General features: G+C 39.3%; 1 protein-coding gene across 3 annotated transcripts; it reads right to left on the bottom strand.

Annotated features, from left to right (window-relative positions):
- Positions 1–10,141: 10,141 nt before the first annotated feature.
- PTP4A1 (protein tyrosine phosphatase type IVA, member 1) lies at positions 10,142–17,417 on the bottom strand. Of its 3 annotated transcripts, XM_009705665.1 has the most exons (5): positions 16,868–17,417; positions 15,230–15,322; positions 14,692–14,822; positions 12,983–13,057; positions 10,142–11,767 (listed from the first exon to the last, which is right to left on the bottom strand). In XM_009705665.1, the coding sequence occupies exons 1-5, from the start codon at positions 16,970–16,972 to the stop codon at positions 11,650–11,652; spliced, it is 522 nt and encodes a 173-aa protein (XP_009703967.1). In that variant the 5' UTR covers positions 16,973–17,417; the 3' UTR covers positions 10,142–11,649. The 3 variants fall into 3 exon arrangements, with proteins under 3 accessions (XP_009703967.1, XP_009703968.1, XP_009703969.1); XM_009705666.1 differs by lacking the exon at positions 12,983–13,057; XM_009705667.1 differs by lacking the exon at positions 15,230–15,322 and having other exon boundaries at positions 16,868–16,963.
- Between the last annotated feature and the right edge of the window lie 795 nt (positions 17,418–18,212).

Raw genomic sequence — 18,212 nt, 5'->3', positions numbered from 1 at the left:
GAACAGGAACGGTCGCCGGAGCCTGTCAGGGCCAGGGGAGATACAGGGGAGATGTGTCTCATGCTGCCTCTCGGCACAAGCATTTTCTCCTTGGCCGCCTCTTTTTCTGGTAACGATTTCTTCATGTGCGCTGTGGGTACCTGTGGCACGCCTCTATGCAAACCCCCACCAAAGGGATTTTTATGATGCGAGTTTGACAGGTCATCGGAACCTGCAGTAATTTAGTTTCTAAGTAATGCTACCTAAGACAAGGACTCTTTCTATTTTGCATTATAGCATTAGTTAAATGCAATGTACATTACGCTCCCCTCAGTCTGATGGCTAGAATAAAGTGCAGTACTGAGGGTTTACAGCATATACCAAGTTTCAAATTGAATACACCCCCAAAAGAGGAGCAGATTTTGAACATTATTTCTAAAAATCAAATTTAGAAGTATCTTCTGAATGTCCGTATTTTAACACACTGGCTTTACATATTCTTCATATTTTGTAATGAAGCGCAAACATTTCATGATGTCAGGACAAAAAGAGTAACAAAGTTAAAATGGATTGTTTTTCCTTTTGTTTCTCTTTTTCAATTCTGTTGTGAGTCCTTGAGATGCACGTTCTCTAGGGCCTTCTGCGGTGCCATGAAGGCTGTAATACGTTAAACATTTCTCTTGATGCCATTACTGTAAGAAAGGAGGCTTTAAACTGAAGGCGTGGTAACACAGTTGACATTTCAGCCACTACACAGGGTAGTTGCAACAAGATAATAACACCTTTGAAGCAGAACACAGTTTTTAACCTACTCGAATTTTTTTCTCTCTCCTTCTTAAATCACCTTCATGCAAATCACCACAAGTTGGGTTTTTTTTTCCATTTTTCATCCTCTGCTTTCCCAGTTTCAGAAATTCTCTCCTTTCTGAGGCAGGCATCTTAAAAAAAATATTACTGCCTTATGATGGCACAGAGCTGAGCTGCTGGGCTGGTTGCACTAATTTCTTCAAAGGCTTTGTAGACCCAGTTTTTCAACAAGGCACTAAACCTCTGATATATTTTCGAGATTACACTAAGAAATGAAATTACTGTCTGAAGTGAAATTCAGTTAAGCACATTTGCATCGCAGAAATTTTCCGGCATTCAACCCTTGTGATCTCATTACTTCTGACACAAGCAGCAGGCAAAGCACTGCTAGTAATCTGATCATTGTTCATTGCCCTATTCAGTTCGTTCTTTACACTTTCAAAAGTCACATAACTCCAGTGACCTATCTCAGTTTAATAGAGTTTGTACACTTCTCTTTTGCCGTCACCCGCACTGTGCCAGACCCTTTATAGTCACCGTTGCCTGTCACATATGTAGTGAACTTGCTCACCTGTAGCACCTATGTTGGGGTTTAATTTAGCATTTAAAAAAAAAAAAAAAAGGAAACACCACAATGGACAATTTAATAGGCATTACAGAGATCTCTGTATACAGCGACAGATCATCTATACACCATTACAACTGCAACACCTGCTATCTTTCCTAGCGATGTTTTTATGGTATCGTCACTTCACACATGGACTGCTTGTTAATAGTCCAGATCTTGCAAGTTGTTTCCATTGGAAAGCATCCTATTTATTTCCAGGAAACAGTCTACTAGTGCCCTGAACACAACAGAAAGCAGCAGCAGCAGAAGGCAGTTTCTTTGCTTATAGTTCCAAGTCTCTTTTCAGCCACAACTCTTTAAAAGAGATTCTTGAATTATTTTCCTTACCACCTTCCTCTGCCCTTCCATGTTTTTTTCTAAACAATATTTTTGAAGGCATGCTGTACACAGTCAGATATCGTACTGCTCTTAAACGTGGTTTGCCTTTGAGTCTTAATTACTAGTTCTCCCATTGTCAAAATGCAGAGAGGCGTTCGATTGCTCCATACGCTTAACTGGATGAAGAAGTTTTTGGCTATGGTAGCGGGCTAACAGGTTTCTCCTGTGCTGCAGGGCAGTATTTGCTACTGTCAAAAGCTGAGAGATGTTAGAACAGTAGGGCAATAACTGTTCAAGCAAAGTCTCACAGGAACATCGTTTTTTGGCTGGCTATGTCTATTTAAATTTTCTCAAGATACTCAATTTAAATGATTTTAAAACCCAAGTGTTGCATTTATCTTCTTAATTATGTAACTTTTTAGAATGTCACAAGGCAGAATTAGACCTCTGAAAGAGATTAAATTACATATACTACAGCAACAGTTGTGTTTATCTGCTGCATTTACAACACTGAACAAGATTATTTTTTTCCACTGTTTTCTAAAAAGTCATAAATACTACATTTGCACCTCTTAATAATTAGATGATCACCTTTCATACCACATTTGCCATGATTTTTCCCAGGGTGAACAGCAGACTGCCTGTTCACGATATCCAGGATCTGCCAATATCAACAGTTGAGGAAGCTCCATAGTTAGGTCATTTGAAGCCTGTTGGATGTAAATTATTGTGAACTAGTATCCTTAGCAAAATTTAAAACTCTTAGTTCTTCAGATCTTCTCTATTTCTTGTTGTAATAAGAATTCTTTGACTTTTTCAAATGCAAAAGAATAACAGACAATAGTCTAAAATTTTCTAGTCCCATAGTGAAAATGCACATCTTTTAATTAAGAATATCTGATTTTGACACTGTTTTTCCTTTCATTTCCCACCTTTCTTTGCGTTAGTTAGTACAGGAACTGTAACACGTGCCACTTTACCCAGCTTCCACCAAGTTTAAGGTAGCATCATTCTCCTTCCCCACAGAGAGACTCGTTGGCAGCTGCCAGTCGTTGGATCAAACAGCAGATCCATGTCATACTCTGGAAAGCGGCAGAAAACCATTCAGTTCCACAGGTGAAAGGGACTGTGGCTTTTAAAATTAACAATACAGCTTGGTGAACAAAGGCGAGGTTCTGAAGACAAAGGATGTTTAGCCATTGATTGTATGACTAAGGGTAGAGTTTAGTGGAGAGATGAAACGTACAGAATCTACAAGCTATTTATTAAGGATTATCCAATGGAATACACAGATTCCAGACTGAAAAAAGACATTTTATCCCAGAAGACAAGACGGAGTTGCAATTACTTGCAGAGATTTTTCTAAACCAGGAAAAAAAAAATTCTCAAATGAAGTTTTGGAGTGCTAGAGGCAAAAAAAACCCTACGATAGCTAGCACAAGACAGGCCTTTGGGACTTATCTCCCAAACTGTTTTGGGCAGTTGCCTATAGAACTGCTGCTAGAGTTTTTAATCCTCTGAATACCTGAGAGGTCACTCCAATACTGTTTGCCTTAATTTTTATGTTCTGTAGAGACGATCACATTGTAGTAAATGATAGTAAAAAATATTTTTATTTTGAAAAAATGCTAATTTGATATTTATAAGGGCGGTTTTTTATCCTGTATTTTTGTAAGGGGAGATGTGAGAGAGCATCGATTGTTATTTTAAGAAGATTTTATTCATAAAAGTAATTTTCTCTATATATTCCTATGGCTTTATTCATATACATTGTAGTATGTACATGATAAACCTTGCATTAAAAATCTCTACAAGTTTTCTGTAGGGCTGGTTTCTGACTTGTGAGATTTCCTCAACCAGCAAGGTTGAGCGTTGCGTTGCCTTTGCACACACATTCGCCAGTCCTCTCTATGCTCCGTGCACGTTCAATAACCAGTTGTCTTCAGTGCTCCTCCTGCCCACCGGTGTGATACTGCGTCACGTAGCAGGGGCACGGGCACGGTGCTCGATGTAGGGACAGGCAGCACGCCTTTTTGCTGGGAATATCAGAGCACAGAACCAAGAGACCTTAAGGTGACCACTGTACAGAAATAAGCAAATTGTTTCTTAATCATATGATTCTAAATAAAGACAAATGTAAATAAAGACTAAGCGAAAATGCAATAAGATAAATTAGTTTATGTATGAAGTAGATTTGATACATCACTCTGGAAAGCAAAAATCAAATTAAAGACCTTAAAAGATTCAAAGTTGGAATTTGATATTGCTAAAAGTCCTCCAGGCAGTTGGGGAAGAAATCTTATTAAGTGCACACGCTTTAGTTTGAATTCATCTGTCTTGGACAAATGTAACTATGCATGCCATTCTGATCTTCCTCAGTCAGCACAAATCTTGATCATATTCTAGGTTTTATGAAAATGCAATTAAATCATTGTATCTGTATAATCTATTGTTATGTATTATGTGGTTTTATGTATGATAATATATTATTTATTATAATCACATATACACATACTCAAAAGTGCAGTTCCCAAATCAATTGTTGAGAAATTCTACTCACCCTCTCTCCAGCCTCCATTATTACCTGTTATTGTCTCCTACTTTTTCTACCTTAAAACTGTTCTACTAAATCCCCTTCTCCAGTTTAAATAATAATTTCTAATGTGGCATGATAACCTCTGGAAAATCCATTCTGCATTTTATTCCACCTATTTTTTTCCCCTCAGAATTTGTTACTGTCACAGGCCCAAAGCTGCCCTACTCATTTTTTCCCCGCTCTTACATATACGTACTGAACTTGCTAACCTCCAGCGGTACAGTACTATGTTTGCAGTCTGAGTGAGTGGGAACCACCATAGCTATGCATCACAAACGTTATATGATGCGTGGTGATCACAGGGATGCTGGCTGTGCACCACTCAGCTTGGCGGTAAATCCCTCGCCCCAGCATCCTTCCAACACAGGCAGGCCTCTCTTCCCAGTGCTCCTCGGGGAGAGAGGTTGGGTCCGTTGGGAGACAACTGCCGTTGCGTGGTTCAATCCCTGCCTTAGCTACAATAGACGCAAAAAACTGTGCCCCTGGGTGCCTGCCCCTGACTTTGGCATGGTATGGGAAGGGAAGGGAAGGGAAGGGAAGGGAAGAGAAGGCAGAAGGCAGAAGGCAGAAGGGAGAAGGGAGAAGGGAGAAGGGAGAAGACACAAGAGACAAGAGACAAGAGACAAGATTATTCCAGCTGGAAGGGACCTACAAGGATCATCCAGTCCAACTACCTGACCACTTCAGGGCTGACCAAAAGTTAAAGCGCATTGTTAAGGGCATTGTCCAAATGCCTCTTGAACATCGACAGGCTTGGGGCATCGACCACCTCTCCAGGAAGCCTGTCCCAGGGTTCAACCACTCTCTCGGTAAGGAAATGCTTCCTCATGTCTGGCCTGAACCTCTCCTGGCTCAGCTTTGAACCATGCCCATGCATCCTGGCACTGGGTACCAGGGAGAAGAGATTGGCACCTCTTGCCTCTGAACTTGAAATGTGAAGAGTCAGTTCTTTCCAAATTGGATGTTGACATTTTCCAGTCTCTCCAACTAGAAAATATGAAGCTCTTTGGAATTGCTTCCATGTGAAGTATTCTCGTTCTACATCCTTATTTACATAAACTTTGTAGCCTTTGTCTTCTTATTCAACACTGAGGCACAGTAGAGAAGGATTGAGTTTAGGAGCGATTAAGCTCACTGGACCAGAGGGGAAGCATGCAAGGGTACTGTTGGAGCTGGCTGGAGTTGTGCGACTGCTCTCATCTTTGAAAGGTCATGGGAATTGGGGAGGTTTCTGGAGATGGGAGGAAGGAAAACTTCATGCACACCTTCATGAAAGGCAAGAAAGAGGATCCAGGGAAATACAGACCCATCAGCCTCACTTCCTTTCCCAGGAAGATTATGGAGCAAATCCTCCTGGAAGCCTGGAAGTACAAGAAAAAGAAGGGATTGTGTACAAGCCCATCCTCTGTAGGCCCCTGCAAGGAATGCTCTGTTCAAAGGGAGATGTGAGAATCCTGTTGCTGTAGGAAACCTTGGATATCAAGCTTAAAGGGATGATTGTGCGCGTGGTATAAGGGAACCCCTTCACGGTTTTGCAGATCTGCTATGCTCCCACTGCCTTTATGCTTTTGTTAGGATTAGGATTATAATCATAATCCTTTTTATCAGAATGAATTGAAAGTTGTTGTAGAGTTGAACTGAAATGTTGAAGGTAAGTTCAGGGTTTGCATGCCCTAGCTGGTGACGTGCAGATTTGCTGGGGCATTGAAGTCAGCACACCGAGGTGTGTGTAGAATCATAGAATGGTTTGGGTTGGAAGGGACCTTTAAGGGTCATCTAGTCCAGCCCCCCTGCAGTGAGCAGGGACATCTTCAGCTAGATCAGGTTGCTCAGAGCCCTGTCCAGCCTGTCCCTGAATGTTTCCAGGGATGGGGCATCTACCACCTCTCTGGGGAACCTGTTCCTGTGCCTCACCACCCTCGTTGTAAAAAATTTCTTCCTTACATCTAGTCTAAATCTACCTTCCTTTAGTTTAAAACCATTACCCCTTGTCCTGTCACAACAGGCCCTGCTAAAAAGTCTGTCACCATCTTTCTTATAAGCCCCCTTTAGGTACTGGAAGGCTGCTCTAAGGTCTCCCCAGAGCCTTCCCTTCTCAAGGCTCCTGTTAGCACCAGCCAGTGAAGCGTGTGACAGTGCTGAAGTGGCACTGTCCTTTTCAGATCGGTATCATAACTATGGTCCTGTGGACTGGGAAGAAGAGTTTATTGTCTTAAATTATTTCTCCTCCAAAGCCCAAATGTAATTCAAGTTCTGTCTTCTTCAGAACAAGCATCTGTGAAACTCACTGACGAAGTATTGCCATGTGCAAATTCGTATGAAGGGTAAGGATCTGCTACTGCAGTTATTGCACCGATAAAGTGGAACTGAGACTCCAGCCCAATAGAAAATACCCTTTCCATATACTTATTTAGGTTTTGTTACACTGACACAGGTTACACGTAGCCTTGAGACTGAATGTCTTCTGCTCTGAGTATTTCGATGTTGAGTGTTCCCATGTATCTGACCACTGTAGTACCTGGTTTTCTTCAGCTACACTTTGAAAGAGTTCTCATTTGAATCAGAAATTGAAGCAGGCAACTTGATCTTCTGGCACTGTCCTTATCGTTACTTGTCAGACCGCTATTTAACCACTATTACCTCACAAAGATGTTTAAGTAACTTGTGTTGTTATTGAGATAATGAATTATCAATGCATTGAGGACAGAACGCATTGGAACATCATCTATCAGAATTAACAGCATTCATGCAGGCAATCATCAAGAGGAAATAATGCCTAGTAAGGCTTGCTGTCGTTACCTGTAGCGTAAATCCGTATCAATAAAAACTAGGTTGCAATTGTTAGTGTTTATTATACATTAAGAGGGGGATATGTTGAGAGAAATACCCAATGCTTTACTTGATACTTTGAACTATTGCCCTTAGACAGGTTAGGTGAGATTTATTTAACCTACCTGTAGACACCAACATTGCAAACTGCATTTGCTGTCCCGTGCTCCCTTTACAGACTGTGCTCTCACCTTTAGAGCGCTCTCCATCCAACCCGTCGTAGGTGTCTCAGCATATGAGTGGTTGCCCGAGAAGTGCAAAATCCCTTTCACTGAGGGTAAGGGCAGCCCCTGCTCACAGGTAAAAGTCTCTGTTTGGATGAGTCCCTCCCAGCTATTAAAAAAACCCACCAGATTTCAGACTGATGTTAAGATTTGAATCCAACTTGTGAGTATAACTATTCCTTTTATTCCAGTGGGATTACACAAATACGTACAAAAAGATAACATTGTTCCAAGTAGATTACTGTGATCTGCGGTTTGACAACCTCCCTCATGCTTACAGAAAATACTTGCTTAATGATACAGCAAAATCCCAACAAATCTGTAATATTGTTTGGAATACAACCTCTCAGTAACTATTTAAATTATATTGCATACATTTTTACAAAAACATTTAAAACTCACTGTTCTTAATGCTGCACAGTCAAGCACTCAGAAGCTTAAAAATGATGCAGGCGAGATCATCTATGAAACCTTACCCTGGCCCTCGCAAATACAAATATCTAATTACATAAGGGTTTTTTTCCCCCCATCTCACTTGTAAGGATGAACAATGCTCACGTGAATGAGCAGTGCTTTGCTGCTCTTCTTATGGCCAAAGATCTTAAGTCTAACCTAGAATTTGTACTTGATACAGAATTACACATTTTTCTGCTCTTTTTTCTGCAATAATACAGCTGAGTCTCATTACTTCAGAAATTACTGTTTATCTCCACAACTGCCCTCCTTATGCAAGGACTGGAGTGAATGGATTTTTATGCATGGAGAACTGATTAAGAATCAGAAGTATTAATTAGGTTTAAGTACTGTCTGAAATGCTTCAGGACTGTTCAGAAATATGTAGCACTACATAATTTCATATATATTTAAGTACAGGATTTACAGACTTCAGTTAAACTGACTGCTCAGCACTTCTGAGAATCACATTCAAGAAAATCACATTTCACTTTATACCCGATGTTGGATATCCAGTAACGGAGCATCTTGTTGGACTGCCTTTCCTCAGCATTATTCAGGGACTACATGACAGAACAATATAGAGAACCCATCACTTTGCTGCTGCAATAATTGCAAGTTCATGCTCTCCCTCTCCCTATATTTCCCATAAATATTTCACTTCTGCTGCATGCTAAGGAATCCTGTAAATACAACCACCATTTACAAACCCTACTTCCCCAAGCCAGGAGACCCACAGGCGGCCCAGCAGAGGACAAGAATGTGCCACCATGGAATTCAGCACTGCAACAACAGAACTCATGAAGAGAGGACAAAACAGTTACGTAGTCATTCTAAGCATCTAAAATTAGATGTAACATTAGAGCCCATCTTCCATGCTGGGCTTTAGCCTTAAGTGAAGGTACAGTAATTGTTTAAGCTTTTCTTCCCTTTCGTTTCTAAATTCATATAAATTACATAGAACTTTATTTAACTTGCTTTGTGTGCTTCCATCTGTTATCTTACCTTCAGATTTTGCGTGCAGTCAACATTTCAGTCCCTAAAACCTACCAGCTGTTAGACAAAAGAGGAAGAGAGGTTTTCTGTTCCTTAGGGATTCATGTCTAAATGTGGGAACAGTTCAGAAGATGACTTGATCTTTGCTTTAAACAGACACACACACTCATTATGCAAAAGGCTTTCCCCTTCAGAAATCTCAGTTTATTGAAATCAACTAAAGTCAAGCCCAGTCTCAAGTTTAAAGAGTTCAAAGGACCAAGCTCCCATCGCTAACATTAGAGCTCTTCACCTAAATGCAGCCTTCCTTACTCGTGTAAACCCTGTGGGGACACAGGAAAGTCTGATGTAGGTACAGATATTGCACTAATAATTTTAAAGAAATAATAAAAAAAAAAATCACAGGCACTTTACTGGTGGTTGTTTCACAGATCCCTCCTTGTTCCATGAGTGACCAAATTAAGTTTTTTAACTCAAATTTAGATACTAATCTGTGTTAAACCAGTATTTACATCAGTCTGCTGTATTGCTGAGTTACAGAATTGTAGGTTTTGTCTCTGCAATTGTTCCTAAAGTCTTGTCCATCTTGACAATAGATTACATCGATGGCTTTGGACATAATTCCAGAGAAAAAGCCTTGTTTCCTCACCCAAATGAAGCTGTATTCTTTTAATCAAAAGACCGTTTTAGACCAAGTTTAACTTCCAAAGGAAAGCTGAACTAGTTAAGAGTTTATTTTACTACTTTACAGACTAAGCTAAATTACATTGTTTGAGGCATTTTTAAATCATACAGAATTTCAAAGGGCTCTTTATAATGAGACTGTACCTTTCCAAAAGCAATCCTTCAGAAGCCTCAGTGCAGCTTACGTTGTACATCGCACCCCACCTGACCCGTCAGAAAGGCAAGATGCATTTAACCATGGGTTAATTTTAAGCAGACATGGGCCTGAGCTTAGGCTCACCAGTAAGACCAGCACCTCAGCTGACTTCTAAGAGCACCTTCCAATTCTCATCAGGAAGTCTGGCCACCCCCCTGGAAACTGAAACACAGATCTTTGCTCACATAACTTGGGGGGTATCTTCTGTTTGGACATAGCTTCAGTCTTGACAATGAAGCACGGTGTCGTACTGTTTTGTAATTAAATTCTAATGCTACCCACAGCAGTGTTTTCCAAGCTTTACAGATGGGTATACTCTTCTGCGTTTACTGCAAAGACAGCTTCAAGAACACTAAGCAAATAACTTATTTTAGTGCTGGGGAAGGGAAGTCACAAGTAAGCTACATAAAGAAATATCGTACCTTCTACTATTAATTTTTGTCCACATTTATTTATGAGTAAAACAAACAGCAAACATTACAGTAAAGGGGACATTCAGTCCCAGATTTTAAGAAAAAAAAAAAAAAGAAAACAGATGCCTGAAGAGATTCTGAATTTAGGCACCTCAAGATTGCTGACAAAGTATGCGAAAATAAGTGACTCATGAGCATTTCAGCAAACTTTGTAAGTGCATTTCAGTATTTATTTAGATGTTTAAGCTCTCGCACTAGATTTTACAAGCTGGTGAACACTGGCAAAATTATTTCTCCCACAGAACTATAACCACACATTCCCAAGACAGTATAAATATATGGTTGAACTAACATTAATACACATCACCATTTTATCAATTACATAATAAAACAAATTATCAAGTATCCAAATATTAAGTTACGCAGCTTGAAAGGCATACAAAATATTACAGAGGTCTGCCCAAGTCACAGCAGAAACTCAAGGAGAAAAAACAAAAGAAAAAAAAAAAAATCACACTTTCAACAAAGCAATAGTCGGTAAACAACTTTCAATAGGTACAGTAAAAGAAACTACAAGATTTTTCAGAAATTTTCTGATTAAGAATTTTTAGCTACAATAACAAAGCATTTCTACGTTTTAAAAAAATATTTACTAAAGTAAAGGGCATATTCTATACTTCCTGCACAAGACAAAGGCAACATTTTACTAGAAATATTAAATAGCCCCTCCCAACCTTTTCAGGCCCTCTGTTAAGTTGCACACAAAGTGCCAACATTAATTTTACTGTAAGGCTTTTTGTCTGGAGACATTAAAGACTTGTGTGCTTCTGTACAATTTAAAAGATTTTTCTACATGAGTAACCAGAGAGTAATGATTTGTAAAATGGAGAGGTTCAGGTAACAGAAAAGTACAGACGCTGGGGTAAAAAGTTGCTGCAATTCATAGTATTAAAAAGACAGACTGTGCAAATCCTGATAATTCTAGTGTGATTGTGGGAGACAAAACATACAGTGAGCAGGCAAGGCTACTGTAGAGGCCATATTCTTCAATATCGAAATGACTGTAGAAAAAAAAACCAACATACTAAGGTCCAGATAAGCTGGTAGTTCTCGCATCACCAGAGCTATGCTCATTTATAAGGAAAAACATGTAGCTGATATGCCGGGTATTTTGGCACCTAATCTCTCTACAGATCAATTTATTTTAGTACCCCAATTTCTCGTAGTTGAAACTAGGTGAGTGAGACTCAATGGCATGATTAAAGGATATTTGAACTGGTAATTAATGAACATGGAGACAGCTCAGAAAGAGGGTACAGCAAGAACATTTACTGGGTCTCCAAACAGATAGGTATTTATCTAAATATAGAAGTTACATTTCTACTAAGCCTTTAGCCTATTAAATACTCCTAAGGAAGCTTCCTTCACTACTGAAAAAAATATCAGACCGGTATCTTCAGCATGCAGTCTGCTTAATTCTAGTTTCCATCCTTTACTCCCAAAGAAGTACTATAGGCTGCTGAGCTTTACTGAATACAACAATTATTTCGGTGACCATTGGAGTCTTTAAAGCGCAGGCGCATCTTGGGGCGGTATTTCTCCAAGTACAGAAGTTGCTTGCTGTTAAAAGCTCCGCGCCGCTTCCTAGATGGAGAAAAAAAATATTTTAAACGGAACATTAATCTACTGCCCAGTGAAATAATATCACCAACCAGAGAAAAATATTTTTAGGTCACTTAAGAAAATCATCATTAAGTCAAGACTGTAACCAAAATAAGGATAATTAAAAGTTAAGTGCCAGGAAAGAGGGTGGCAGCTTCCTTTCACAAATACCTCATTGGACCACATGCTCAAAGGAGTACATAGCATTTTAGACAGCGTTTTAGCCTCTGATATACACAAGCCAAAGATCTTGCATTAATATCTTTAGAAGAGACTTCAAAAGGAAGCTATAGAGCAGATGTGAGATGGTCTTCCTAAGAAAGCTGAAGTTATTCAGTCTCTTAAAATAATTATGAAGACTACTACAGTATTAAGAAAGTATGTGAACATTGTAAAGAAGTTGAACAGAAACTGAGCTTTCTTGGTTTTCTCAAACCAGAACTGTGTGAAAGAAGGGTACATTTTTGTTGAGTGTTTGGCATATGTACCAGGCTTCCTATTCCTCACTTTATATACACCAGTCTGTTAAGATGTATAAGTTGAATTTAATTCTTTAAAGGCTTGGCAATTATGCAAGAAGTATTTTGACATTGTTTGTATGAGCTGCAGATTCTTTTAAATATAGCTGAAACCTGCAAAATTAAGGCACTGAGACTAAAATTGTTCTCATCCAACTTACATACATTTATAAAAAAAAAAAAATCGAAGGAAATATTTTTCTTTGGTAGACTAGCAGAAAAGACAAGGAGAAACTGTTTAGCACACTTTGATGTAATACAGAAGAAAGGATCCACCAACATGAATAAGTGTAAGCTCTGGCTAGCAGACAGAACCTAAATTTCAAAGGTATTCTGCCTCTCATATGTACAAATAATAAAGACAACTCTGCAGATCTAACTGAAAGTTAGGTGGTTTTTTGTTTATTTGTTTTTAAACTTGCTCAAGTAATTACTTACTGATTCTGGTTTCCACAGGAACAGAAAATACTCATCCCATAGGCCAAGTCCTACAACACTACCTGCATGCAGCATGTGTGTCAGGAAGCTCAGCTGTACTAAATATCTTACAAGATATGAAGGAAAAAAAAAAAAAAAAAAAGAGTAAAGACCAGAACAGCCTTCAGAATTTCCTGTGGTGGCCAAGGACACATCAATGTGTTAAGTCTTGGAATCCGCTAGATGTTAGCTTCATACTTACTGTCTTATGAACTGCACTGCATCTTCATACTTCATTCCGCATTCTATCAGTGCAAGAGCAACTAAGACTGGAGCTCTGGTAAAAAAAAAAGTATATTCAGTTCAGCATTTGCCAACGCATACTTAGAAAAAAGTCTACTCTCCCCAGTTCTCTTTTCTGTCCTTCTGTGTATCTGATGTTTCTTCCCCAGGGAAAGAAAAGAGACAGGCAGAAGGCATTTCTATGTTAACCGAGCCATTATACCATCTGTTTTCAAGCCACCCATCCTCATTAAGAAAGGGGTTTAAATTGAGTCTGGTCAACCTTAGCTTTATTCATCTGACTTTAGGTATAAGAGAGATTAAAATGCAAGTAATCTTTACCCATTTGTTTCAAAGCCAACTGATTCTGGGAAAGCACTGCATATGGGTTTCTATTCCCACAAACAAGCATCCTTAAAACCAGTCAGGACCCCAAAGCAGACATCAGAAGACAGGTCAGGTTCAATAAGAACTGACAAGTACTAGAACTAGTGTCACAAATTTTAGGAACAGATGCAATCCACATTGCTGCTGCACACTCCCGAGAATTTCCTTGCTTGCCACAGTATTCTTCATCTGACAGAATACAGTTTTCTGTTGGAAAAGCCTGACAAATCAAACTCAAATATATCAGCAATTTATGGCTCAAAAAAATCAAGACAAAACCCCATGCCACACATTAGCAACAGATTTGTGCATCCAGTAGCAAGCCTAAGTGTTTTCATATGTTCAGGGACTTAAACCTTACATGATAAAAAGCTAGGATCTTCTTTTCAACTAGTGAACTGCCCAATTTTGAGAAAAACCCAACAGGTATCATTGTAAGCAGTCAAAGAGGACTTGTTTTGGTAACATTCACCACTACAGTCAAATTTGTTACGTGTGAAGCCATAATGCAAACAGTGGATAAGCCAGGCTTAATGTACAGCAAGACCAGAAACCTCCATTTTATACTGGACATGCTAAAACCCGTGGCTAGAATATGGCAACTGCTTTTTGAACAGATCCGGTTCCCAGGTAGTCTAGAACAATAGCAGCAAAACCATTATGTTCTCACAACTGTTGAAATCGTATTTAAGATAGTGGCAGCAGACAGAGGGAACAGGGCTAAGAGGGGAATATTTAGCATTATCCATAAAAATTTTGAGGCTCAGTGTTGGAAACGAGACAGAAACAGAGCTTTGGGACTTCGGAGAACACTTTTCATCCCCCAAATAGGCGGCAAATGGAAGTTGGTCGTGATGCGCCAGAACACCCCACTCGTCTGTGGCCAATGGTTATGATACCCTTGGTACAAGGAGACTGGCAGTACTACTGAGATGGGGATGAAGAGGAAACTTACAGGTGAGTCACTAAAACCCAAATCCACTAGAAAAAAAAGACGACGTAGCAAGACAGAAAATATCAACACTACATTCATCAATATGCTCGGTACAAGAATATACTTGTTTACTTCATTCAGCAGGTTTTGTGTGAGAACTGTGATAATGGCATCATCTGACTAAAAGGCCTTTAAGTCTAATATACACATAGAAGAGTTTCCTGCCATCTGAGCTACTCTGAAGTGTGAGGTCATTCCAATACCGCATATGTGACTGCTCTACATTTGCCTCAAATAAACTTTTGTACTACATCTTAACAAGTCTGACCAGGGATGGCAATTCCACAGATCTTGAAAATTTTACCCACCTTCCAAGACCAGCAACACAGTGTACAGCAATACAACAACCAGGTTCTTCACGAAATTTAACTTTAAGGAGGTTGAGCCAATCATCAACAATCTGGTTGGATGGTGGAGCACCGTCATCAAAGGGCCAATCCTAGAACATAGGATGACATACATAAATGCATAAAGATAGAACTCCTTATGCTTGTATGCTGTGTGCATACACAGAAAAGGAAGGCACACAACGGACAAGGGAGCTGATATCCAAGGGAACCACTCAAGCTTACGGTGTTCTAATAGTATAACTATAGCAATATTAGGAATATATTCCTTTCAATCCATTTTCACCGAGCAAATGATTTTGCTCAAAACCGTTTGTTTTTTTTTCTGACAAGAGAGGATGTCTATACAGCTTTTCACTCCATCAGCTGCTGGAATACACTTGTGGAGTTAACGAAGGGATGGCAAAAGAAATTTTTTGGGGGAGTAGATGGGTGTGTGGGGGGGTGTGTGTGTGTGCATGAGAGAGTTGGTTTTAAACTCTGCTTCTACGCTACTTACCAAAACCTGAATGCCTTCTTTTTCCACCGGAGCCGTGTCATAAGTAGCTTCGCACACTCTTACCACTGTGGTAACGCCGTATTTCTTAAGTTCCTAGGGAGTGAGAAAAAAACCCCAATACCTGCTTTAAGAGTAAACTGACTTCACTTACCATTTAATTTTCTCAATAGATTAGCTTATTAACTCATTCCAAAATTTTCAGTAAGTAAACTCACACAAATGCCTGCCATCCTGTAGAGAACACAGAAAGCTGAAGTAACCGAAATCTGTGTGCTAATACAGGTACCTTTAAACTCTTCTGCAAACATACCTAGGATTAAGTTTTGTCATGTTGTGTCAGACTTTTTTCCTTTTAAAATCAGATCCAGATAAATATTGATGAACTAAGTCATCCATCTCCAAAAGATCATTCCTTTTAAAGGAACAGGAAGTTTCCTGGTTTGCAAACCTGGTTTACTTCACTAAAAGCATTCTGAATGAGGTTTACATCTTCCCCTTCTCTCCCTCTACTTAAAACAACAGGTTCGTAAGACCTCTTACTGTTAATAATTACAAGCACAGGACAATAAATTGTTTCAGTTCCTGAGTTATCATAACTAGAGAATAATAAAATTTCAGTTTCCATTTTGCTATTACCCTCCATTCGAAAACAAAAAAGCAATGACTTCATTCTCCCTGCAATAACCCATCATTCGCACTGTAACTGTCACGGTAATGACTGAAGCATGGCCTAAGCACACTTTATCTAGTTGCGACAGTATAAAGACAAGCAAATATTATCTCACTATGCATCTTGTAAATTATCCCAAAATAGAGGTATAATACACCTAAAAATCTTGCTAATGAGGAACCTATTGTTAGCGTACATGCATACACTTTTAACTGTGCACTTTATAGCTCCAACATGCTAGACATGAGGTTTAGATGATAAATTCCGATACTAGCTATGTATGCCAAGCCACCTGCCTTTAGTCAGTGAACAGTTTCAGGAGGTGCCAAAACACCTGAAGTAGCTTCAGCAGCTCTGGATGCAGAGCAAGCCACCACCATAGATTTCACTCAAGCAGACACTATGGCCCTCAGAGGATTCTCTCCAGCTGCACTAGAGCCATGACCTGCTAACGCTGAAGGGAGGTAGGCAGTGAAAGCACACTGCAACCCTGTTATTTGCTCCTAAGTCTCTGATCCACAACCTATAGTGAATTACTCTCTTTTTAATCACCATGCAAGAGGTGCACGGAAATGTTGCACCACCTCAGATGAATCTAAACTGAGTTCCCACCACTAGTAGATCTTTGTATTGTTCTACACAGAACTCTGCCAGATCATTCCTGTTTTCACACCTAAACAACATACTTAATGTACAATGTACTAGACAGTGTAATTATTTCTTCGTTTCACTTTCAGAAGTATGTTTTTGTGAAGGTCAAAGTATATCCAAATTGATTTGTCCGTATGTCTTTGAAGCACGGCACGAGTATTTGAAAAAAGTCTATATACTAAGAGCCTCAGTATCTCTTCATGTAGCTTCCACAGCTGTTATCAACTAGTAAAGAAGGAAACTTAATATAAATGCCTGAACAGTATGCAAAAAAAACAAACCACAAAACATCAGTAAGAGTTCTGTCCTGGCCTTACCTCTATAAATTTGTTTAAGGTTGCATTGGTTGGATTGTGTGTGATTAGGAATCTCATGTTCTTGTAGGTGATTTCCACAGGAGCTGGGCGGTTCATTCGGGCCATATTGATTTAGTTAAACATGCAACAAGATTATGAAAGGATTCAAAAAAAAATTCTAATACAGAAGCGATGTAGAGAAACTGAAGTCTACTTCACTATACTCCACGTGAAATTCTCAGTGCTTGGAAGATGAAGTTGAGAGCAATGGGAAATGAAATGAACCTCCTAACAAGAAGCAGCAATTCTTCAATCCAGTAATACTGAGGCAAAAGAAAGGCAGTGCACTGAGGTTTACCCCATCCAGGTCTGAATTCTGTTGTTAAATGCTCTGCCAATTGCAATTCAATACTTCTTATCCTGGTCAACCACTCTTAGGGGGCTTCTTGGTGGAGTAGTAATGAATCTCTACAGTTCACTTGTCTGCATAGAGGTCGTGCTGTGCCTGGCAGTAGTCTCCACTGCCCTTCAGAAACTCCATAAATGTGTGACCAAGAACACCACAGAACTGCTGTAAAGAGAGGGGGGGAAAAAAAGCATCATGAGCACAGGTGAAGCAAGGTTATTTTGAAGAAACCAAGCATACTAAAGTGAAAAAATAAAACCAGAGCAACTAAGCAGTTTCACACGGTTTCTTTTTTAATCCAAGAATTAGATTCGTGCAGGAATCCCGTTACCTTTCTTGGCAACACGTTTACTTAATACGAAGTTTCCATATAGGGTTGTTTCAATGCAAAAACATGAAATGTATTAAAATACCAATTCAAACATGCTAAACATAGCAACAGGACATCAAGTTTTAAGAACTCCAGTATTTATGTAACGCACAGCTTTTCCAGGATACCCATACAACTGTATTTTCCATTCTGAATTGAGAGATATCACAACACCTACTAAAGTTACACTGACCTTAAGTAGTTCCATGAAGGCAAGAATGAGATTCCTTGAATATTTGAGCTAAGCATCAAATAATTTCTAGTGTTTAAACAAAACTACGAGTCTCCACATAGATGCAGAATCACTTGTCTTAAAGGCTAGAGACTTTGCATGTAAGCATCATCAATTCACCTACAGAACAGCCAGTAGGAAAAAAAGCATCTAAATCCACCTGTCTGAAATAGGAGGTCTTGAAAGCAAAAGCAAAGTCTTTGTGGCCTAACAAAACAATGTGAGCTTTTGAACATATTTTGAGACTTTCAAGGCACACAAATTCGTAACTAAGGAACAGCTGACATACAAAAGGCTAAAGATACACGGCAACCTTCATCTGCTTTTAACTGCTTTTTTTACACCATGACTTCATTAA

The sequence above is a fragment of the Cariama cristata genome, unplaced genomic scaffold (assembly GCF_000690535.1).
Source record: "Cariama cristata isolate BGI_N322 unplaced genomic scaffold, ASM69053v1 scaffold12788, whole genome shotgun sequence".
Classification (NCBI taxonomy): Eukaryota; Metazoa; Chordata; class Aves; order Cariamiformes; family Cariamidae; genus Cariama; species Cariama cristata.
This window is presented reverse-complemented; position numbering and strand designations above follow the sequence as displayed.